The 25,164-nt window shown below is 40.0% G+C and overlaps 1 protein-coding gene across 9 annotated transcripts in view; it reads left to right on the top strand.

The window, feature by feature from the left end:
• The window catches only part of DTNB (dystrobrevin beta), a 213,559-nt gene that overhangs the window by 56,422 nt on the left and 131,973 nt on the right, over positions 1-25,164 (top strand). For 8 of the 9 annotated variants that reach the window (XR_011328562.1, XR_011328561.1, XM_069805389.1 and 5 more), the window contains 2 exons: positions 1,947-2,113; positions 12,710-12,834. Coding sequence is in view for 7 of the 9 variants with exons in the window: in XM_069805389.1 (XP_069661490.1) it covers positions 1,947-2,113; positions 12,710-12,834 (292 nt within the window). In the remaining 2 variants the exon portion in view is untranslated. Of the gene's footprint in view, positions 1-1,946; positions 2,114-12,709; positions 12,835-13,951; positions 14,236-25,164 lie in introns of those variants that run through there. The other variant, XM_069805394.1, reaches the window with a different exon arrangement.

Below are 25,164 nucleotides of genomic sequence, written 5' to 3'. Positions count from 1 at the left end.
CTGTAATGTCTCTTTTAAATCCCCTGCTAGTTTTCTCTCATTCTGTTTTTCTAACTTTGTGAGTATTTTAACCCTCATTAATAATTTGTCCCAGTTTTCACTTCTGTAGACTTCCTTTTGAATTTTAGGTTATTAAGGAGCTATTCAATTTTAGCTATGTTGGTCTTTTACTAAAGTCTGCTCTTTTCTCTGCACTGAGATATTTTATGCTTGTTTCTTTAGCATAACTTTTTAAAGAAACTTTAAAAATTCTCCTTACTCATTTTTCCTCTTGAATTTTTTCTTCTTGTAGCTTATCTACTCATTCTCATGAGTTTACTGAAACCTGCTGCACTGAAGTCGTGTTTTCTCTCCTCTACTTCCTAAAATTCACAAAATTACTCTGTTGGCATGTTAACTTAAGGTCACTTGTCATCATCTTTTTCAGCCAGTTTTTTTCTACTGTTTGATCCAAATCTAGAAGTCTTCCTTTTCATTGCTTTCTTTACCTTTTCTATTTAAAAAAAAAAAAAAAAGTCACCAGTTCCTCTACAGTCCATTCCCAAAGGGCATTTGTATATTGAAATCGTCTACCATGATCAGGTCCTTTGCTTTATACAGTGTTGCTACCTGCTGCAATAGAGCATCATCTACCTGGTGATCTTGGCTTAATTATCCATGGCATTCCTGATCAGATTAATGCTCAAGTTGTCTTTGCTTTAATTGTTATCTGTGTGTTTTCAACAGATTTGACATATGCATCCACTCTTGAGGTAGTAGTCACTTCTGCACTGTTAAACTGGCCAAACCTTCCCATAAGAGCGGTATCTTTCTACATTAATTTTATTGCCCTGTGCAGTATTGCACCAAGTCTCAGTTAGAACAGCTAAGTCATCATTTTTATCACAGATCAAAACTCCAGACTCTTTCTAATTATTTCTCTTGCATCTCTCAGTAGTTTATAATAGATGTACCTAAGAATTTCAGCTGACTGGCCAGTGAGCTGCTCTTTTTTCCTGTGGTCTTCTCCATAGCAGTTATTTATACCTGTCTGTAACTGCTTATGCTCTAGACCCACAGCAAAGCTAAACCATTTGCTTCTGTAATTCACCTTCACCTTCATCCTTCCGTTCCATGTCCTGTGCCTTGCCTTTTAAGATGCATTTGACATAGTAAGATATCTCCTTTACCTCATTCTGACATTCCTCTTTTGTTTATCCTGAAGACTTCTCTCTTAAATGGAGCAAGCCTGTGATTGTTCATGGGTAGAAGAACAGGGAAGAAGCTTTTTTCTTTTTAATTTTTTTTTCAAGCCTGCCTCTAATGGTGGTTCTGCATGTCATACCTAATTTAATTTTCCTGTTCTCGGATGTTAAGGTTTAGAGGTACATTGGGGATTTCTTCAGTTTAAGCTATAGAGGTCCAAGAGGCAGCTCACAGTTGGGGAAGAGCAAGGGAAGTTCCTCAGTGAGAGGTGATTCAGAGCAGAAGCCCATCGTGGTGCTCTGAATTTGCCTGTTCTGTGAAAAGCTCTCTCAGCTGACTCTAGGGCAAAGTGATCTCCTTAGGCAGAAATGAGTCCATGAAGATAGCCTTTCTGCTTTTCCTGTCCACACATATGTATTCTCAGTGTTGTTGGACTTCCACGGAGCCTTCTGGGTCCAAGTGTCTCCAAGGAGGGAGAAATCTGAAGAAATACTGAGCTTGTCAGATGGAACTGCTATGTTATCATCAAGTTAAATTTACGGTTAATCTCACCAAAATTACCTGCTCTGCACTCAAAATCCATGACCTGCCCAGACCAACAAGTTGGTTAAGTGGTTAAGAACGTGGGGAAGGGGGGGTGGGGGTTGTAAGCGCCAATGAAATTTAATGGTCGAGGTTTTCCTAAAGTTCACTTATTACTTTTCTTTTTCTTTTTCCTTTTTTTTTTTTTTGGTCCCCCTTCCCTCCCCATCTCCACCAAGTCTTCCATCCTGTGGAATGTTCGTATTGCCGGTGTGAGAGCATGATGGGTTTCCGGTACCGATGCCAGCAGTGCCACAACTACCAGCTCTGTCAAAACTGTTTTTGGCGTGGCCATGCAAATGGTCCTCATAGCAACCAGCATCAGATGAAGGAGCATTCCTCTTGGGTAACTCACCTTTGTTTGTCATGCTGAAACAACCACCTCTGTACTCATTTATTCTGAAAGTTAAAGTTTTTATAGTAGAACTGCACAGTAGGACTTTCAAAGGTTTTCAAATAGCAGATGCGTATAAATAGGTACACTGTACTGTTTTTATTACAAGTAACGTTGTTAATTTATTGATAGTTGTCATTGTATTCAGTGCTGTTTAAAGCACACAAGACAGCACTGTCCTTCTCAAGGCCTTAACATGTGAAAGGGGGAAGAAAACACACATCAGTCCTACTTTTCTTGTATTTTCCTCTCTTCTAGCTTAAAAAGACTTAAAGGTTGCAATACCTTTCCTCCCCAGAAAGGTAAACCAGTTAGCATGAATGCTGTGCTTAGAAAGGAACTTTATCCAAGTGGCATTGTTGAAGATAGTATTTCTTCAAGAGAAAAATTCAGTATTGGTATTGTCCTGACAATTGTAAATACATGCATTGAAAACTCTTAACTAATAAGCCTTAAAGAAATTATATGAGAAATAACATTCAGTTAGATTACTATATGATAATCACATCTCAAGAAATAATAGACAATTTTAGATAAAAAAACCCCTATTTTATGGCAAAAGATTAAGACCAACCTTTTACTTACTCAAAGAGAAGTGCAAATGATGATTGAATTATAATTAGTAATTATCTTCATGAGGAAAAGTCATTATAGTATTACTGTTTAATTTAGAAAATTGGGGCTTAATACCATTCAGTAGTTGGAAGGCAAAGGTAGGAAAATTTGGTCTTAAATATTGTCCTTTTTTTAACTATGTGGGTGATAAACTTCTGGAATGTTTAATCTGAACTACCAGTAGATTATTATCCCCTTAAGTAGATATAAATCCAGTCTGCATTTTTTAATACAAAGATGTATCTAAATAGTAGCTCTAACTCTAATGTAGATATTTCCTTCTGAAGTCTCTGACCTGTGTTTGCAGCAAGTCAGGTTAGATGGACTGTGCCCTATTCTGGTAGTAGGACCTGTGAATCTGTCATCCTGTTTTGTTTCAGTATTAACTTTTGAGGCATTTGATTCTTTCTAGACTGTACAGAATAAGTTGATTTTAAGAGATAATGTGAACTGGAGGAGTGGGAAATTATATAAATGGAAAAGGAGGATACACTCTTCTGGTAAATGAAACAGTGCAGGGTTGTTGCATGATCTGAACTGCTGGACTGTCAGAACAATCCCTAGCTTTATCGTGGAGCAGACGGCAGTCTCCCAAGCAGCTCCTAAGGTAAGGTTTAGGAGTTGACACAGGCAAGGAACCATGCCTACTAGACAGCCTGGGTGCAGCCACCTTGCTTTGGAGATCAAGAATTCAGATTACCTGCTATCGGGACCAGGTAGTGGCTCTGGAACTGTTCCCTTCCATATTCTTCATGGAGGAGGAGAAGAGGGAATTGCACCTACAGAAGCAACACTAAACAAAGCACGAAACTGGAAGTAGAAGATTACTGGAAACAGCAGAAGATACTGGGAAACTGGGTTTTTACAGAAGAAAAGGAAAGAAAGTATGAAAGAAAATAATGATAGTTGGGAACGCAGAAAGAGGCTGCATTTTAATATCTAATAAAAACACTGATACATAAAAACAATTGGTCCAGAAGTCTGTAGAAGGAATTTTAGCAGTAGCAAATTTGGCTGTCTTGTACAGAAATAAGATGTAACTCAAACTGGTAAGAAATTGCAGCAGTAGGTGAAATGGAAGGAACGCTTTTAAAAGGCGTGCTTATGTAAATCTCTTTGTAGGAGGTTTGTATAGTACAACTATGGAGTTACGCCTGGATGTGAGCCAAAAGAATAAAAGGCATGAAGAGCGAAGGAGATACTTATGTTTGTTGTTCAGCATAGTCAGAATCCACATCAAAGAAAGATGAAAATAAGAGGCTAAAAGTTGCATAAAGGTGAAGGAAAGACAAAAGGTGGAAATGAAGGACAAAAATGGAGAAATCTGTGGGATTCCAGTAAACAATAAGGCAATTGTAAGGAGCATTTATGTTCCTGCAGTCTAAAGTAATATTTCTGGCTCTAGCTCTAAAAACTTATTTCTGAGCCTTTTTAACCATTTTGCAGATTTTTTTAAGCAACAAAGTGTTTTAAATGGACTAAAAAATTCAGGGATATATAAAATACTACTACAGACTGGGTTGTCTCTTATGAACTGAGCATGGAAGAGGAATCTTGAGAGAGGTCTCTTAAATAGTTTTTCTTTTAATTTTTTTTTTTAACTTTTGAAAGTCTTGTGCATCAATTTTATGAAAATTGAAAATCAGTCTTCCTTAATTTAAAAAAAATATATCTTAGTTTTGGGTTTGGACTGCATTGCTAGTTAAATAACAGACAATGAAATCCATCAGTTGGTGAGGTCAGGGAATCTGAAGTGTCTTTTTCACATCAGTCTTCAGGACACTTCTGCCTTCATTCGCCGGGTGATTAGTACCGCTGGTAAAGGGGCAAAGCTGTACCCAATAAGAAGATGAAGAACATCCAGCAAAGAGAATGAATTTGAAGGTGTCTATTTTGGATTGCTTACGTTTTCAAAAAAGATGCGGTTCCATACAGAAAATTGCAAAGTTCAAGTGAGACTAAGCAACCGCAAAGTTTCATGAAGGATACGTGGCTGGGGAGCAGTTCTGCGGAAGGCAGTTCGGGGAATGCACTTGCCTATGAACTGAACACACATCAGCAATGTCAGACTGTTGTGAAAACACTATATTGGTGTCTAGAAAGGAAGACAGGACTGCAAAATGCACATTGTAACTCTTTACTTCTACTGAGCACTGGTGCAGCTTCAGCTGAAATAGCATGACCTCCTTGTGTGTTTACTCAACAATAATTTCTTGAGTGAAGACCCACAGACTCCTGCTGACCAGATCTGCAGAGATTAGCTGGTACTTTGATACAATGAAAAAAGAAACTTATTTTTCCTGGGTTTCCAATACAGCCAGGTCCAGTTCAGTCTTGTATGGTGTATTTTCAGAAGTTTGGAGCCCTAAGACCCAGAATAAGCATTAATAATAAGTATTTTCATAAGGTTCTTTTTCCTGAAATTCTGAAATGCCTTTGAAAATTTTTGATACTATAAATCATATAGTATGGTGATATTTTAAATATGTATATACATATATATATTACTAGAGTGATATTACGTATATATGTAAGTTCAGGTAGAAACATTTTTTTGAAAGAGGGATTTTGTTGCATGAACACATTGCTTGTTGGGGCCTGTTTGGGGGGGGGGGGGAAGACACCTTCAAACACTTTCCAAATTTTTCCTTCTGGGCTATTTCAATTTTGTTTTTATTAAATAGCCTTAAACACTGATTCATTTAGTTATGTATGTGCAGCAGAACTGAAAATCAAATTGTTCATTTTGAAAGCATGTAGTTAGTCATTGTTCATTCTGTTTATTTTTTGTTTAGTCTGCTAAACTTAAGCAGTCTCTGTCATCCATAATTTTCACGTAAAATGTTAAAATAGCCAAGTACCCTAAGGGCTTATACCCTAGGGTGTAAGTTTTGATGGCTTATTAACTGTGGTTGAGTTAGAACGCTCTTCCTGCTATAAATAATGGAATGTTTGTTATTTATAACCACCCTTAACATGGTGGCTTTGGAATATGTATCAACAAACCAAACAAATGCTTAGTTGTTTCTATAGTGATAATATCTATGGCTTCCGTTGGGAAGTCATTATACCGAGTACTAATCAAATCTATACCAAAAGACAGACCCTTTTATCTACCGAGTTAAAGTCTAGCAATACCGTAAGTAGCTGTTAATAAGATTTTGCTCTGACAATTACATCTCTTATATTTCTGGTTCATTTAATTTCCCATTTAGACTACCTTAAAGTTGTTGTTTGAAATTTTCGAACATGCTTTTATTCAGTCTCCCAGAAACAAGCTGAAAGGGAACACGGTATTAAATGGTGTGCTCTGCATCCCTGTCACGTTGCTGTCTGTGTGGACTTCCACCATCACATGGGCTCCTATTTTCAAGTGATGTGAAAAACCCTTTTATAATTCAGCATTTTCCAGCAGAGGGCACGCTGCCCTCACACACAGACAGATAACAGGCCTGGACATCTGGGGTGACTGTGTACCTTCTCTGCTGAGAGCTGGAGGCAGACGTGTGTGCTTTAGCTTCCTTCTTGCAGTACCATTTCTGTCTATGCATTCCGCTCGCTTCACTTACCTTACGGGCTTCTTTCTACTTAATCCACTTGGCTGCTCAGCACAATTCCTCTGCTGGGAGAAGAGGGAAAGTTCTCTGTGCACTGACTCTGAAAATTTTTTTTGCTTGCTTACCCATTTTCAGTATAGAAGAAGGGCGTCTTACTTAAGATGCTGCCTTACTTTGTGTTTGCATCCTGTGTGGTTTATGATATTACAAGTAGTATCCGTAGAATGAGACAGATATTGGAGGGGAGGGGGGGAAAGAGAGAGTGAAACAGATAACTTTAAAACCTCAATTTTCAAACAAGTGTTCTTATCAACCAAGTTTCAGTTCAGTTTTTATTACCTACAAATTTCTAAGGCCATCGTAACAATTGTTTACTAGACTCTTTTGGTAGAGGTGGTGTGATTAATAAACAGACAATTAGAAAAAGCTAGAGAGACAACTTTTGGTAACGTAGTTTGTAGTTTCCAGCTTTTTAATTCCATGGTGGAAGTTTTGGGGTTTTTAAGAGATGTAACCTTTGATAGGAAGGCAGGTGGACAGAGACAGAATCATAGAATGGTTTGGGTTGGAAGAGACCTTAAAGATCATCTAGTTCCAACCCCTCTGCCATGGGCAGGGACACCTTCCACTAGACCAGGTTGCTCAAAGCCCCATCCAACCTGGCCTTGAACACTTCCAGGAATGGAGCATCCACAGCCTCTCTGGGCAACCTGTGCCAGTGCCTCACCACCCCCATAGTGAAGAATAGGATAGGATCTACAAACTTTTCTGAAGTGAAGAGGATCTGGCAACACACAATAAAGGTGCAATGGGTTTTCAAACGTATGGAACATCACAGTTGCATTTTACTGATAATTTCTCATGTCTTTTGCACATGTAACAGTTTCTCAGTGGTATCTGTCAATAACATATTAGTTTTCCCAGCAGAAAGTGGTCAGTCCATTTGCATTTGAGGCACATACCTCAGCCGTGTTTGTTTGTGCAGATCTAGGCAACTCCAAGGGTAATGCTTGTCGGGATGGAGGCGCAACTCAGTTTTGTCTAAACTTGGTTAAGAACGTACACACTCAGCACTGGCCGTGTTTTCTGTGGGAGGTCCCTTCGTAGTATGTTCCTAACTCCCAGGACAGCAAGCTGAATCCCTGCTATTAGAAAGCAGCTGCAGAGCAGTGTTTCCAGCTGCGAGCAGTGTGCATGTCTCACTGGTCGAGCAGAGCCAGACCCCGCACAGTGCGGTGATGTGCTGACATCTGCCTTCTGGGTCTCTGGGAAAAATCAGTTGAATAGTTGCTCTAGTACTTAAAATGACTTTTATAGGCTAGTTGCATGCTTACGCAGGCATTGCTACATAAGTCATATTTTGTTCATGCTTTATTCATAACTAAGTTGGATAAAACCATGATTGTTTATTAAATAAAAATGTAGAATCTAGAACAGTCCTTGACTGATGTATCAGTGATAAATTTCCTGAAATAACTGAACCCCAAGTGTTGGGTTTACATTTGATTCTAACTGAGGATGAGTGCCATAGGGAGTGTGATTCCATGGTTAATAGGAAAGGTGTTTTAACCTTACCTTGTGGCTATATAAGTGGAATGTGAAATCACCAGATGTGTACAAGTGCAGAGCCAGGGTCTCCTTCAACTTTTTAGGGGAAAAAAGAGAACAAACATTCCAGCCTCTCAGAAGTATTTATTTTACTTTTTTTTGAGCTTTCTCTGGAACCTGGAGAAGTCAGATGTGCTTGCTGGTAGGTAGACACTGTTTTGGATCATGAAAACTGTTTGCTGCTACTTATGAACTTCTGCAGCTTGCCACTGCAGTAGCTGCAGAAAGCGTGCATACCAGCCAGTGCTGTGCCTGGAGAGAGACAACTTGCATAATGTTCACCTGATCTGACCTCGATTTCTTGTTCAGTTGAAAAATTTATTAAAATTTATCATCTAGAAAGTGGTAGTGGAAGTGATGTTATAGAAACAGCCTGGATATCTGGATTCATACGTAATTCAGTAGTCCAGCTCTGACTCTGAACTTCATAGGTATTTTGGAAGACAGGAAACCCAAAAACGTGTATCTTGAATAATCAGCTCAAAAGGAAGGGGATCTACTGGGATGTCTAGTAACTGCATACTGAATTGTCACTATCTGGAGATCATTGATTCCTTAAACACCTAGGTAACTGGTGGCAAACATTTCTCACAAGTTTTATTATTCTATGCATGATGAAAAAGAAGCAGAAACTTTCTTTTGAATATTTATTGATAGGCTTGGGAAAAAGGTAAGTATCCTCCACTGATAGGTCTAGATAGGTAAAAGGCTGAGAGAGTTTGCTGAAGAAGGAATCTCAGACTGTAAGAAGATTTGTTGTGCTGAAAAGCAGGAGTTCCACCAGAAGCACTGCAGTTGTTCCTTGCTAATGCACTCACAACTGCAAAGCGCTACTGGCAGATTGCTAGAGCCAAACTGATACTTTTATAACTCATGAACCTTTTGGAATAATGCAGAGAAAGAACTTTTCATGAATGTCTTGGCAATTAGATGATCAGTAAAAAGGGAAAGTAAGTTGCTATGTGACTTAACATTTCGGAGGAAAAACAAAAACATGAATACCAGGGTCCAGGAAGGTTGCTGAAACGTTGTGTCCAGATAAAGAGCACGTATTTCGTTTATGTGCCTGACTTTTTTTGGATCATCAACCATGCTTACCATCAGACTGATATAATGGCCACAGTGGTGCAAATCCCACTGAGTCACGTACCGTGCCCATTTAGGAAGTAAAAATGGATTGCCTGTTAGCCATTCCCAAGAGAGTGTGTGGATGAAGCTGAAGGTAGAGCAGCGTGTTGCTGGCTGGTTTCTGCAGTTACGCTTCTGTAGCAGAATGAAACATTAAGTGGTTGAAAGCCTCTGAAAATAAAGGCACAACACACTGTTTTCCCATCTAAAGCTGAAGATAAATAAGTCCATAAATTGGACTCTAGGATGTGTGAAACCTTTTTCAAAGTCTGAAATTCTTTATTAATTTTAACTACTTATTTGGAGTTGGAATTTATTAATATAGGGGATTTTGCAATAGTACATCCAAGCTCCAAACTGACTGAGATCCTGTTGTGACAAAAGTTGCAGATACTTCATAAAACATAGTTTGCCCCCAGCTATTTACAAATACAGATTAAAGTCAGGAAGGAACAAGATGAACAGCTGGGGAGGAAGAAGTTGTAAAAATACAGTAGTGCTAGTGATGGGCAAGTGGATGTGTTATGTGGGGAGGTTCACAGTGGTGGTGTCCATGATGGGGAAGGGGATAGTGGTATTTGTGGTGGTGGATGAGAGGATTATGTTACTCTGGGGCTTTCTATTTGTTTTTTCTGCTTTTTTGAAGGGGAGAGTATCTTACAGACAGTATCAAACAGGCAGGAGGTCAAGATAAGCAACAATGATGAGAGAGGTGGTTTTTATTAGAAATCACTAAAGTGGAACTCAGCTAATTGAAAGAAAATATAGCTGTTTCTCAGGGAAATGAGATACCCGTAAGAGGTATACTTGCCTGTGAAGTAGCATGCTCATTCTGCCTGCTGTGCTCTTTTCACTGTCAGCTGCACTGAGAAGCATTATCAAGAAGTTGGGATCAATGGAAATTATCTTTCCCCTATAATTTTCAGAAAGTGAAGCTGCAGTAGTGGCTCAATTGTACAGCATTCTAGACAGCACTGTGTTTGTTTGACAAAATAAATGGTGGGGTAGCACAATAGGATATAGTGTTTGTTACCACAATGGAAAAAACACTTCAAAATAGCCTAAAAATACTCTAAAGAGGAGGTCACAGAAAAGGTACGCTGAGAATAGATGGTTTGTGCAGAAACCAAGGATGAACAGGGTAGAGAGTCAAGTAGGAAATACTCTAAAAGGAGAAGAAGCGGAGAACAAATTGAGAGAGAGATAAATGTGAAAATTTTCAATATATAGAAGAATTAATTTAGGAAAACTAGTATTTTACTTTCGGTGTCATCACATTTGTGTGCATAATTTAAATTTTACTGTGGAATTAGGAAGAAGTAACATAAAGATTGGATTGTGTTTTTCATAGGATTTCAAAATAATTAAAGGCTGATGATCATCTGTAGAACCTTTCATAGTGAGAGCGCTGTGTACTTCACTTTGCAAGGATCATCCATTGATTGCAATCTACCAGGTTTTCTCAACACATTAAAAAAAAACCAAACACAAACCAAAACAAAAACAAAACATCAGCTTACTATCAGCAAGTCTTTTTAGTGCTTAGTATTTAGTGAATTAGTAGGCTGAAGTGCTTCTGAACATGCTCTTTTACAGAGGTCCCTCTGGGAGACTCACCTGAAGCAGTTAATTATCTTGACATCCTTCCTACTGAAGCCCTTCTTGGTGAGAGGAGATAAGAATCTTACACTCCTCACGAGATTTTTGCAGTGGTACTTCAATAGGCCCAAGACTTTCCGTCTGCAAGAGCCAAAGATAATATATTGGGAAGATCAATTGCCCATTCCACCCGGTATCTGACGGTTGTTAGATGGCTTGCTCTCCGTGGTCTTCATGTATTCTGCTGCTTCACAGGTTGGATCTGTGGGCTGATGAATAAAAGTTCTAGAATCTGAAAGGAATTAGGCTGCAACATATTGAATAATTGGTTTGATTTGTGAAACAGTATGGTCTTAATATGGTAACCAGGCCAGAGTACGCATTGTAAAGCAGTGTTAGATGCTGATGGAGGCATGTGACTGGAATTTGACTGTAGCTACCACTTGAATTGTCTCTGACATGTACTCCAAGGAAGAATATGATCATGAGTAATTCTTTTTCTCCCAAAACTACATTCACCATGAATTCGGAGGCAGCTTCCATTGATGGTTTTTAGAGTTCTCAGTTAGCATTGACTTTGAGTTGTAAGGTAACTGAAGGAGGATAATAAATCTTCAGTTAAGAACTGGCTATTCTAATAAATTCTCACAGGCATCCAGCTCATCTTTTCTAATTTTGAAAGGAATTTTTCTCTTTTTTTCCTTGTTTTCCAATTGATATAAAGTATTTTACTTTATACTTAAAACGCATCCCAATCTACTACAAACCATGTAAATCCACAGAGGGAACAACTTCCTCACGCATAGATTCTCCACTCAAAAAAGCCCTTATTGCCTGTTTTATATTGCTAAAGCCAAGAGGCCCAGAGTTGAAGATTCTCACTGGTTTACTAATTACTAATTGTTTTTAATTGTTAGTAAATATTAGTTAGTAGTTGCTAGTTACTAATTTATATAAACTGTAACTGTATGTGTAACTCCTGTCCTGGGTTGTCTTGCCTCCTACTTAAATCAGTGTTATCTGAATTTTAATTTGAATGTGCCTTTAGAATTGGTCCTAATTCTGCTTTGCAATGTCTTACAGGAGTAGTAAAAAAATTACGTAGGAGTAATTAGCCACTCGGTTACACATACGTGGACTGTTAGTGGGTTAAATCAGAAAAACAGAACTGTCAGGTTACTTCTGAGCTCTCATGAAAGCATTATCTGGCCTCCCACATCACTGGCATGCGTTCAGTGGATGTAATAACATTTTAAGACTTAATTTTGTAAGTCAACATTGGACTAAAAACACATTTTAAGCACATGACTCAGGCCAGCTATCCATTCTTGTGTGTTTGGCAATGCTTGTCCCCAGCCGTTCAGTCTTCCTTAGATGATCCCAGGATAGTTGCTTCTGTGAGATTAGTTAGCACCACCAAGTGAATTTGTGAAAGAAAATAAAGAAACCAGTCATTCATATCTAACACTACGGTTCACCTTGGCTTTGCCCATAATGAACAAAAAATTTGAAAGTTGTTTTTCAAAAACAATTGCCTTTGTAAAGGACAGAGGGAGGGGGCATAGCGCCAACTTTCTGTTGATTCCAATAGATGGGAAATGAAAGCAGTGCTGGCAGTTGGTAAGCCTGTGCATGCAGGTTTTTTACCTGCTCATGCACCAGGTCCTTTGTTCTTCCCCTGCCCTCCCCTCAAAATACAATATCTGTGTTCAGAAGACATTGTGAGTAAGTATAAGAAATCCCTTAATTGGATATGATTGCCCCTTGATTTAATTCCTGATAGAAAGACCAGACAATTGGATTATTTCTTCATCTTACATACTTTTGTTAAACTGCTTCATTTTTCAATATTACAGCACAAAAAACCCCCCACACAAAACTTGTTCACCTATGTGTAGTGTCTGTACTAGTTTCTCAGGTATGGTATAATATAACCAGATATTTCTGAATATTCTATTTACACTTCTCTGTTACCTGATTGCACATATTACCCTGCTCTTTGTAATAGTCAACTCATTTTTGTTATTCTTTTCAAAAACAGAAGTCACCTGCAAAGAAGCTGAGCCATGCAATTAGTAAATCACTTGGTTGTGTACCAAGCAGAGAACCACCTCGTCCTGTATTTCCTGAGCAGCCAGAAAAGCCACTTGATCTTGCACATATAGTGTGAGTATCTATTTTAATCTATTTTTCACTTAATCAGTGACACAAAACAAGGTATTTGTGGCTGTATTTCACTTTGAAATAGGTTAGCAGAAAGGAGCCCTTAGATTAGAATTATAAAGTTGCAATGATATAACTGTTACAAGTGTTTCTCTGAAAAATTATTTGAAACATATTGTTTTGTTAAGAATATGTTGTTAACAAGAAAAGAGATACAGAATATGTTTATGTGTAGTTAAACTAAGTCCTGACTGTATATTCTACTTGCATCTATTAGCATTTCAAAGTACTAATCAATCTTACCTTTTGCACATCACCACATTGGAGCAGACTCTATTTTCTTACTTATTGTAGATTAACATTGTTTTGTTTATACAATTTTAAACATATTTACTGGCAAGTTAATGTTGCCTAATATTAGCGGTAGCGTGGTTTAGCTTGTTGCTGCTGCCTGGGAGCATTGGCTTTACATTCTTACTTGTCTTACTGAGAGGTTTGTGTTTTTCTGCTCAATGGCATTATTGTTACCCTTTCATTCTGACCTTGCTGTCAAACCGATGGAATGATTTTAACTAAATACCATTGTACTGTTGTTGAACAGACTTGAAATCAGTCTGCTTCCCCAATTTGCCAGTTTTCACATCAAAAGGAAAACCAGAGACAAAAAAACCCCCAAACAACTTCTGTTACTGTATATGTATAATAAACAAAGCCTCCAAATAGATCTGGTTTAATGTCCTACAGAGTCTCGAGAAAAAGTCTCAGTCTTTTTATATATCTAAATTTAAGCACGTACTATAGAGAAGAATGAGGAGAGAGGAGTAAAGCAAAGGGATATAATTTATGTAAAATGGAGGACTCCCATTTTCATGTGTATTGAGTAGTTTGCAGTTCTGAGAGTAAGTGGAATTGATGGTCTTCCAGTTTTCTTTTGACGTCATAAATATCAGATTCTTCTTGAACTGTTTTCTCTGTCACAATTTCTGAATGGAGAACCAAGGTATTCAAATCTGAATGTCTTGTAACCTCTGACAGTTCGATATTAGGATGTGCTGCTTTGGCCTTTCCTAATGCCAAATGATTTTGATTGACTGGCTCTTCTATACGCTCCTTTTAACAGTTGTGGCACTCATTAAGAAAAAGCTGGAGGCTAGCTTGTCAAAATATTGGAAAGGTGAGAATTGTAAAGTTTATCATAGCGTGGTAAAACACTCGTGTGGCTTTCTTTTGTGAAAAGCATAGAAGATCCATAACTTGATATGGAAGAGTAGTTGCAATGCTAGACTCCTTAACAACATAGTTTTGAGCTTTACCAATTTCTGCTTAGCTGTGTGGTTGTTTTTTCCAGTTCTTGCATCACTGAATATTTACCAACTTTTATAATGCTTGCTTTAGTCCTGTGCAGTGAGGGGAGTTGATGTGATTTAATGGGATATAATTGTTCTGATTTTCTCTGTGAAATTGCACTCAAATTTAAAAAAAAAAAAAAAAAAAAAATCTTTTATACTACTGTTCATTTCAGAGCTGAAGTCTGTGTTCTCCTAAATGAATGGCTTATCAGACCCACAAGGACAAGGTTGTACATTGTCCACAGAATTAGCTCCATGCCTTGGCCAGGATGTGTTGTGGAGCTTGTCACTTAGCTTTAAATCTGTTTTTTTCTGTAGTAAGGGTGCTGCTCGGCCTCGTAGAAAACAATTTCATGTTTAAAATCTTATCAGATCATGAATCTGTTCACATTTTTCTTTTTAGATTTTTCTCTGTGCTGCTTCCACGTTGAAACGCAATAACATTCACAAGAGAAAATTAGTAGTTTACAATGCGATACTTCTATAAAAAAAAAAATTAAGTAATTGCATAAGTACAGTGTATGAAAACAATTACAGCAATGGTATTGTGACTGCCTGCATGAAGGAAGGCTGTGGAAACTGAACCCAAAACTATGAGACGAAGTTTTACTTCTGACAGATTACCAAGTTTGATAAATTACTTTTTTTGCTAGGACTTAATAATTTGTTAATGGATCAAACAAGTTTCAGTCCTCAGCTAGACAAGGAATGGTAAAAGCGGGTGGCTTGCTTTTGTGGTTTTATTTTTAATTCATGACCCATTGAAGGTGCTGGTAGAGAAGTGCCTCCAAGCTTGCTTTTTGCTTCCAATCAGTTACAGCCTATACCTCGGCTTACAAACCTGGCGTTGCCTTTTTCCTGAGCCCAGAGGCAGTTGGATGCCCCAGCAGCGGGGGGAGCTCCAGGCAGCCTGGCAGGAGTGCGTGGCCCTGGGGACATGCGGGTGGGGGTACAGCACCTTCTGCAGTGACTGGGACTGCTGCCCAGACACTCTTGGCAGCAGCGAGACAACTTGGAGACATCTGCTCTGTGCTGCCAGCTTTAATTTAAAAAAAAAAAAAAAAAAAAAAAAAGCGTGCCCTAAGAAGCCAAACTATTGGGAAATACTGCCTAATTCTACAAGGATGACTGCAGGAACAACAGATAATGTTCTGCTGTAAAAATAATGTAAGTAGGTGATTGATATCAAACAATCACATGACAATAAAATTAACATAGGACAAAAAAGACCTACTGGGTTTTTTATATAAGTGATATAAGATGTTTGAGGTTTTCTGTGTAAGTGATACCATTGAAATAAAAAAATAAATAAATTTTTAAAAAAAGGCACACAAAACCCCCCCACGGTTTTTAAGTGTGAAAAGTGACATAGCCAGAGGAGATTCTTTAATAGAACTCAACTTAGAAAGAGGAATTACTCAGGGCCACAATGACTCATTATTTAGGTGTCAGTGATCATGACTTGATTACATTTGTTTCATGTAAATGAGGTGCACATCAGCATCTAACAAATGCTTTAAACGAGACTGTCTCACAAAGTTAAAATCTACTTCAGCTGACTAAATAATGTGAACGTAAAAATATTAATAACTAGAAACAGTTTAAGAATACTTGGCCAAATGTTCCAGGGAAAACAAGGCTTGGAAGGGAAGAAAAAGTAGCTATGCTTGTCAAGGGAAGGACAAAAGACAAAAATGGGTAGCAAAGAATGTAAACTAATGGTTTAAAAGTTATTGGAGAATAGTTTTCAGGTTGTGGTTTGGCAGGGGGGCAGCAATTGTGCAATATGCTGTTGGTGAGATACTTAGCTTCCAGAGATAAGCCAAAAGGATGTTGAATTGCACTGTCTGTTTTCAGTCTAAACTGCGTTTTGAAAGAATTTATTAATTTGGATACTTACTGCTGATTGTTGATGTCTTGGAGCATTGGAAAGTTCCCAGAGCACTGGAAGAAAATGCATATGATCTCATTTCTTTTTTTCAAGGCAGTGGGGGAGCAGGGAATGAAGTCAAACAGGGCAATCTCTGACATGTTGTGTTTACTAACATGACTTTGATGGTGAATAAAATAATTGAGCAGTAGATAAGCTATTTTGTTGATCAGTAAATAAAAAGGTAACTCATGCCAATCAAGCATAGGCTTTTGGCAATTCAGTGTAGTCAGACTCAGTTTGTATCTTTTTTTAATGAGATTAATTTTGATTAATAAAGTGATATTGTTGGCATAATGCATTTATTATGAATATTGAATAATTTAGAAAACAATAATCAATACAGCACATATACAGCAGTTTGGGAAAAAAATTGTTTAGCTCGTTGTCCTCAATATAACTGCAAAAAGAAGGTTGCTGAATAGGGTGTGTTTTCAAGCGGAGTCCTGCAGAGATCAAGCCTAGCTTCTGTGCTATTAACATTCATTTTCATGAGCAGGAGGAAAACATATAAAATCCCTACTGATAGGCAAATGAGAAAAATATTGGAGGAATGAAGAAGATTAAAAGGACAATATGCTGGGCAGAATGACTCAAAAAATTTTTGGAGGTCATGGTATGCAATTGGCTGAATGTGCATTTTCAGGGCGATTTTGTAACCAACGATGCTAACAAGATCTGAGAGTGCAAATGGGAGAGTTTACCCTTTGTGCTTGGTGGTGGCAGGATCCTTGTGAGAAAACTCTGTAGTTACAGCACCCACAATCAACACAAATGTTGAAAGACCAAAGGGTTTGAGAAGGTCAATGAAAACAATTGAAGGACTGGAAATACGTATGGGAAGATGCATAGCTTTTACATCCAAAGACTCAAGTAATGTACGTATAATACACAAACGTTAAGGAATGATTTGATATTTCTAAAAATATCTATCCTAGGGAAATTAAATATAATCCTAGAGAGCTGTAGCAGATAAGCTTAACAAAAAGACACAGACCAGAAGTTGAAGCTAGACAAATTCAGAATAAAAATAAGAAATATGTTTTTAATAGTGAATGTAAGTAAATAATTGTTAGAATAGATTACCAAAATCAAGGGGGGGGGGGGATTTCCACCACTGAAATTTTAAAATCAAGAGGAGAGTATTTTAAATCAAATAAGAATTCCAGTCAGTCTTATGTTCTGTTTTACAGAACCTCCATTAGTACAGTGTTTCCTTATAGCTTTATGAGATATGAAAAATGCATTCAAAAATTTTAATGTAGTCTCAGAGTCAGGAGTTTTACAGAATCCACTGCTAGAGCACCATACATATGCTTTCATGAGTTTGCTTTACTTACATTTCCAAAAATAAGTGAGTGTTTCTGAAACTACCTCTTTTTACCTGCATTCCTGCAGCTGTGCTGGGTCAGTAATATAAAAAATAGAAATTCTGCTATTTCCTGCTATTTCGGTGCATTCTGCTTCTCTCCCCCTTATCTCTCTCCCTGCATCCTCCTCCAGATTGTAAGCCCTGTCTAGGTGGAAGTTTCCTGGCTGCTATAGAGTAATTCTGCATGAATCATTCTCTTCCTTAGGTGTCGGTTTTCTCAATACGATTGCTGGAACCCACAGGCTCCAAAGGCTCCCCCTTTTTTAAGGAATTACAGTCTATATGATGGAAAAAAATAATAGGCATTTAAAAACTCTTTTTAGCTTATATTTGATAAAACAGAGATGGTATTTGACATGGATCAGTTTCGCTCGGAGGAATCATTTAAAGTTTTCCTTCACTGCGGTGTTATTTCAGGTTATAACATGATCGTTTTCCCCTGGCTCTGGACCCATCAAATGCAAACCCCTCCCATTACAGCCTTTATTTTAAAATGTTAGCCGAGATGGATCCTTTCAGTGACATGACCCTGTTGCACAGGACATGAAAAATTACCATTCTTAACCGAAATAACTGTGCCAGCAAAAGCTACCACTACCGGTATCGTCCTACAGTAAACATTAGAGTGCTTAGGTGTTCTTGTGCTGTCGCTAAACACCGTCGTTCTCGGTGGCACGGCTGCTGCTGCGGTGACAGATGGGCTGCATCACGCTCAGCTATGGCAGGTGATGCCGCTGCCCCGAGCCGCTCCTCTCTCCTCGCTGCGAGAAATCGGTGTCTTCACGGGAGAGGCGGTGTAATGTGGCATGTGTCACCTCTGCAGCCATTCCTCTTCATGGCTTGGGGGAGTTCAGCGTGACACTAGCGAAGGTGGGTTTGTGCTAATGAGTTATGCCATGGTTGGTGACAGCTGAGGAGGAAACGTACGTCCCACTCTGGTGGCTCACAGAAAGGGAGTCTGTCTGCTACGAGTCTCTCCAGGTGACAAATACGTGAGGCCACAGAAGGATAAGGGACTATGGATTGCTTCAAATCAACTTTCCTATGTTAGAGGACTGGAGATGCTTCTTCAAGCCTTCAGCAGATAAATGAAAATGGGATGAGGAGCCATTTGTAGGGATTCATAAAGTGTTCATGCTTCTGCTGGCCGGGATGACAAAAGATAAAGTTGGGGCCATATTGTGCTTATGTTAATGTGCTTTCCTGGTGGTCAGCCAAGGCCAGTATCGGAAGGGACTAATAATCTCTGATGTATAAAAGTTGCCCCCCGCCTCCACAAAGGGAAGCTGGGGGCACGTGGGTTTTGCTGATTGCCCCAGCTCAGCCGGCAAGCGGCGTAGCTACGAACTGCTGCAAAGCGCAGCAGGCTGCTGAGGCTGTGGATCCATAGCTGGTTCCCTTGTGCGAGCCTTCGCCATCCCCGGCTGATGCGGCAGTACTCTCCTGGTGCTCAGAGATTTGCAGCGCAGTTGCAAGCCCACCCCTAGATCCCCACCAGCAAGTCCCAGACGTGGGTGGATGCTGCAGTCAGGTCTAGGCTCAGCCCTCCAGAGAGCTGCCTGCTAATGGGAGAATGTGTAATGCTATCAGTAATATTTACTAATATTGCTAATACGCTACTTCAATACAGTGAAGAGGGGGGAAATACTCTGCTCTGTATGCATAGAAGATGATGTGGCTGACACATGCTAGCCAGCGTATATATTGTACACAGTGCAATGTAGCCATGCCCGGGCTGTTAAGAAAGTACAGTTTCTCTTTACGATGGAAGAGTGGTGTAGCAGTGGGGTCTAAATGGGGAAAACTGCCTGTGGACTGGCTTCTTGTTCTTCCCTGTTATGTTATTTTATTTACATGTCACATTAGGTTAGAATTTGAATTAGATCCTGTTTCTAGCAAAATGACACTTCATAGATTGACCTGAGTTCGAAAGACCAAGAGAGTAGGCTTAAGTCTTTGAGAAAGGCAGAAATTGCTGAATTTAAAATGGAGCATGGTTCTGCATCGCCTGCTTCCCATAAGAAATCACAATGACTTTTTTTGTTCTCTGCCAGCAGTGGTATGACCAATTTGGGAAGAGATTTGGGTTTGACACTGAATATATTTCTTCCCAGAAGTTTTTGCAGTGATATTGTGTAAAAGGTTTGCCTTTGCACATGAAAATAAATTCTGTAAGATCTTTGTGAAGAGTTACATGAAGAATACCACTTTGCAGGTTACAGAGGTGTTTCTGGACCATCAGATATACGTTGCCAGAAGTTTTATGTTGTTTTAAAAAAAACTATTTACTGACTGTTTTCTTCTTTTGCCCACAAACACTTTCTCAGGCAGCAGTGATTTTGGGTCTCTTTCATTGCTTCAGCTCAAAACCCTGGAGGGAGCAATGACCTATCAAAAATCATATCCCTTTACTGCTATGGACAGCTCTACTGAAAAGTTTGGAAAATATGTGGATTACAGTGGAAACCAAAACTTTGATTTGCTTATAAAACTGTGTATTTCTTGGCCCAGGCTGCCTATTGCCTCTGCAGTGCTAACAGTGGGGCTGAAACATCGGTAGCTAATTTTGTGAGGTTGCTTTTAGTGGAAATCATTTCTTCTTCTTGCAGTTGCCAGAAAGCTCTGACGTTTAAAGGTGCTGAGACACCTTGTTGTCTGAGGTACGGTACACCCAAGGTGCTTGTGTGGCTCAAAGGAGATGCTCTTGTGAGCTGCCCTAGTGCTCCTTCCCCAGGAGAGAGAAGGGAGAGGAACGTACGTGGCTGATGCTGGCCACTGGATCTCAAGTATCGTGGCCCCCTGTCCCTGGGCATCGTTCAGCTGTGGCTACTGCGTGATCTTTGGCTGTCAAGTTAATGTCTTAACTTGCTCATTACTCTGCATCTGTTCCTCTTTTTAAACTGCTCTGTTTTAAATATCTCAAAAAACAATACTCCTAGGAAGAAAAATAATGTCATGTTGAATTTTGCTTAACTGTACGTAACTGCCGGGCATGCCCGTTGCAATAAATTATAGAGCAAAACAAAATGCTTGGCTATTGTTTCCTGCATGGAAACCCTTAGGAGCCCAACCCCACCCTATTTTATAGTAAGTTTTATATATGACAGTTATGATTACTTAGGGTTTCCAGCTCCTCTCAGACAAATTAATCTAGCCTTACTCAGTGACTGGACTTAGGTGAGAGTGACAGTCCTCGATGGAGGACCATGGGTAAAGGGAATCCAGTGGATTTTGTGTGTCTGGATAATTTGTCAGAGGCTATTAAAGAAAAGAAGTTACCACGGGATTGGAAAAAAGGTCTTTTGATGGACTGAAAAGTGTTAAAGGTTAGGGAAGCAAAAGGTAGAGGTTGATGGGCAGTTTTGGGGTGGAGGAGGATCGATACTGGGGTCCATTAGCCGATCCTAAAGGGACTAGGCGGGGAAGTTCCCTCTGATGTTGTTGGTACAGCAGGGCTGGTGTTTTCTGGAGAGCAGCTTTGTGAAGTGTTACAGATCGCTTTGCTGCTGAAACCACCTCACTCTGGATCGGAGCAGAGACTGATCTGATTAGGAATATTTTTATACTCCTTCATCCTTGATATGAGGCTTGTCTGTCTAACTGTTGAACATTAGTGACAACTGCAAACAAATCACAGTTTTTCTTCCAGTTAGGGAAGTTTTCTGGAAAACCTTCCTGTAAAAGGTTTGTGGCCTCCAAAACCTTCAAGAAAATGTAGATCCTTTCCATTCGAATCAGGGGTTGCCGATCCAAATCGGCTTCTTAAATGTATTAAATAAAATCTAGGTGAACAGAAAGGAAAGGAAGGAGAAATATGCTTAGGTTGCCAGTATTTATTGCAAACATGCATCAAAGATGACTTTTTATAGAAGTTAAGGTCAGAAAACATTAAATCAGCCGGTCTGACCTTCTGTGTTTCATTGATCATTAAATGTCACCACCTTCCTTCTCTACTGAGCCCAGTAATTTGTATTTGGGAAAGGTTACCCTCCATAAAGGCACTCACTCTTGATTTCCAGAGGTTATAAATGCCCAGTTTCTCGAATAGTGGTTTGTTTGAATGGATAGTCTTTTATTTCCATTTTTTTTTCTTTTAAACTATGTTCTGTTTCCAGCCCTTGTTTTGTTTTTATTTCTCTACTTAAACACTAATACATTTCTGTATACGTATGTTCAAGGATCAGATTAGCTCTGCCGGCAACAAATTGCCTTCACTGTCCACTGTGGTCTGTAATCCTTTTTTGTAGTCACTGCTTTTGGAAATTGAGTGCTATTCTCTGAATCTACTCTGCATTTTTATGTCCTAGATGTATAATTTTACATCTGGCCTTATTTAAATACAGGATAATATTAAAACAAAGTATTAAAATACAGTTTATCAAGGCTCATTTTCTGTGTATTTTGAAGCCATAATTAAAAGTCTCCAATCTTTTATAGTAGCTGTAAAAACCACTAAGATCATTTAATTTCAAAGATTACAAACTGACAGATGTTTTTGAGATCTAACAGTCCTTAATCCATTTAAAAAGACTTTGTTGATATTATGTAGTTAATATTTTCAGTTTTGTAGCAGTAAGCCACAAACTTTATGGCAAATTCCAGCAGCTGTGGTTAGTGGGTACCGCAGCAGTGGTGTGCAGTGCTTCGCACTGGCGACAGAGCACGGGTAAAAGATGGTTCATAAAGCGGGGGAGGCTCGGGGCGGGCAACGAAACTTGGATGCTGCCACAACGGCTTCACCAACCCCGAAGTTGCGCTAGGGAACTGTTGAAGCCTCCGGCGCCGAGCGAAGCAGCTGCAGCTCGCTCTGATCTAGAGCAGCCTCGGGAGCGCTGCCGCTGCCAGCCGGGGTGTCTGAAGCGGTGATGCCGTTGCCGCAGCGGGCACGCGGCCGCGCCGAGCGGCTCAGCAGATGCTGCTCCAGGAGACTGCTACGGCTGTGACATAACAGCTATCAGTGCTGCAGCATTTGCTGGGCGTTAGGATGTTTTTCCCTTAGAAAAGGAAGTTGAAAGCACGCACGCCCTCCCCGTAATACTTCATCCCTTTAGTGTAGCTGGGATGCTGCTCTGGGCCGTGCCAGCCAAGGGAGGCTGGAGAGGCTCCGGCGTGGCAGTGGCTGGGATGGTGTGCCAGGGAAAAGTCCCACGCGCTTCCGCGGGCATCTTGTGGGGATGGGAGGTGAGGAGGGAGGGCGAGGGCAGGGCTGAGGGATCACCCACTTGCCTGTCAGAGCTCCTCGGTCTCTCATCCCATCACGCGTGGGGTGTCAGGGCAGCGTGTTCAGGGGTGCAGTAGCACCCTGCATCAGATAGATTCAGACTAGATATAAGGAAGAGATTGTTTATGCTGAGAGCGGTGAGGCGCTGGCCCAGGTTGCCCAGAGAGGTGGTCGATGCCCCATCCCTGGAACCGTTCAAGGTCAGGTTGGACGGGGCTCTGAGCAACCTGATCTGGTCGAAGATGTCCCTTCCCTCATTGCAGGAGGGTTGCACTAGGTGACCTTGAAAGGTCCCTTCCCACCCAAACCATCCTGTGACTCAGTGATCCCTTGGTGCCGTTCACGGCAGCGGCAGGAAAGGACAGACGCAAGTTCTTCCTTGGCCGGGGTGGGGAGGGCGAGGAGATTCCTCTTGTACAGGGTTCAGTGTCCTGAACCTGCAGCATGTGAATTACTGACAATTACTTTTGATTACCAGGAACAGAAGAGAAAGCAACCTGTTACCTTTCTGTGCTTAACGGATGAGAAAAAGATAAACTGGATAATTGAGAGAATTCTCTCCCATCTGAAATGGGAGTAACGTGAGGAAAGGAGAGCACTAAGACCTCGAGGTGTGCGAGTACCTTCCTCCCCCGTTGGTACGGGTTGTAATCGGGAGTAGCCAAGAGAAACTTGCCCTCTGCATTGGGAGCTCGGAGGTTTTCTCGTTGCGGTGATGTGTGTCTGTGTACGCACGCACACACATAGGTGAGTCTGCGTGGTGTGCACAACTTCACAAGAACGTGTTGCCCACTTTCTTTTTTTCCTCTGAATTTTTGTACTGGAAGCAATTCCAGTCGCCATCCTTCATGGCCACTGTTTCTGCTGGTACGCGTGATTAATAGCAACAGCCAGCCAGCCTCCCACGGAGCGAGGAGTTGCGCGTTTACACCTGCCAGGTTGAAGAGCTCAAAGTTCCCCCACGGTGGCCACGCGCGCTTCCCCCCAGCCCGGTGTGCAAACACCGGCACAGCATCACTCGCTCGAAAGGCAGATTAGTGAGCTCTGCCGCGGGGATCCCGCACGCACCCACCTGCGCTGAGCTCAGCAAGAGTCTTTCCACGCTTGCGCTGATGCCACTGTGATTTGAAGAAGGTGATGCGAGACACTGAAAAGCGTGTCTTAATTATCGTCATTGATGAGATGCTGGCACGCAGTTGTGAGGTTTCGGCTTCCTGTTGTTTTTATCTTTTTGCATTCTTTGAAAATTGCTGTATTTTCCTAAGATCTGCGTAAGCATTTGGTACGAATTTATTTTGCTGGAATACGATGGCTTATTTTTAACTTTCATGCTCATTCTGTCATGGCTGAGGAATGGTGTCTGCTTCTGTCACATTATAGGCATTTTTTACCAAAATTGCATAAATATGCATTTAGAAAATGTAAATATGTTTAACAGAAGACAGATGACATCTTTTTTTTTATGAAAGAGTTATAAAGTTAAACATGTTTGAAATGCACATTTTCCTTGATTTTGGTATTCTGTTAGGTTTTGCATTTGAATACAACACCTGCTACATTGAATTTTCCTTCATTTCCCAGTGAAGGAGGCATGTTTCTGTATTTTCTGTAGTCATCTTGATCATTGCTTCTTCAGGATTAAAATGGTTTTAGGTATCTCCACACTGGGGGTTTGATTTGACTGATAGCCCATGAACATTTTCTTAATAGTCTTAGACTGAAATTCATTCCCAGTGTGTGTAGCAGGTTGGGCTCCAGACTAAGAGCTGCCTCATGTGTGAGAGATCCTTATCTCATGCCAGGAGAGGGATTCTCGCTGAATTTACATGCTTTTCTTGAAAGCAAGCTATTCCTGGAGGACAGGGCAATTTCCTAATATTTGGTTCATAAATCGTTTTGCTGCTTTACACAGGCGATGTGCTCATCTGAATTAACACATAACAGCTCTCCACCAAATTTTGTAACAGCCTTTAATGTTGGGGACTGGAATCCCTTGCAACCTAATGGCCCTTTAAAGGGTATTGATATTTACTGTGGGCTTTTTTTTTTTTCCTGAAGCATTTTGGCCAGTACTATAATTGAAGTGTTCAGAGTAGAGAGGCTTGGATGATATGCTTGTTTTGACTGCAGCTGTCCTTATTCTCCATGACAGAACAAAATTGTTCTTTACTTTGAATTCTTCTTGTTTGTTTCTCTGGTATGCTGTGAGTACATGCGTTTTTTGCTGGCTGAGAGAAATCTCTTCTTGACTTCAGGCTGGTAGAAGGTTATTATGATATTAACCAGCAAAATGAATAGGAAACTCCAAGTGGTGAGATTATAACTCTGTTTTTTTTATTTTCAATTCTTTTTTATTCATATGGTACATCAATCTTCTAATGATCTTTTTACAGTATTAGTAAGCAGCTCTCACCTGTTCCTAGACAATGCGATATTATCAAGGTACTATGTTATGTCATCA

The sequence above is a fragment of the Haliaeetus albicilla genome, chromosome 18 (genome assembly GCF_947461875.1).
Source record: "Haliaeetus albicilla chromosome 18, bHalAlb1.1, whole genome shotgun sequence".
Taxonomy (NCBI): domain Eukaryota; kingdom Metazoa; phylum Chordata; class Aves; order Accipitriformes; family Accipitridae; genus Haliaeetus; species Haliaeetus albicilla.
This window is presented reverse-complemented; position numbering and strand designations above follow the sequence as displayed.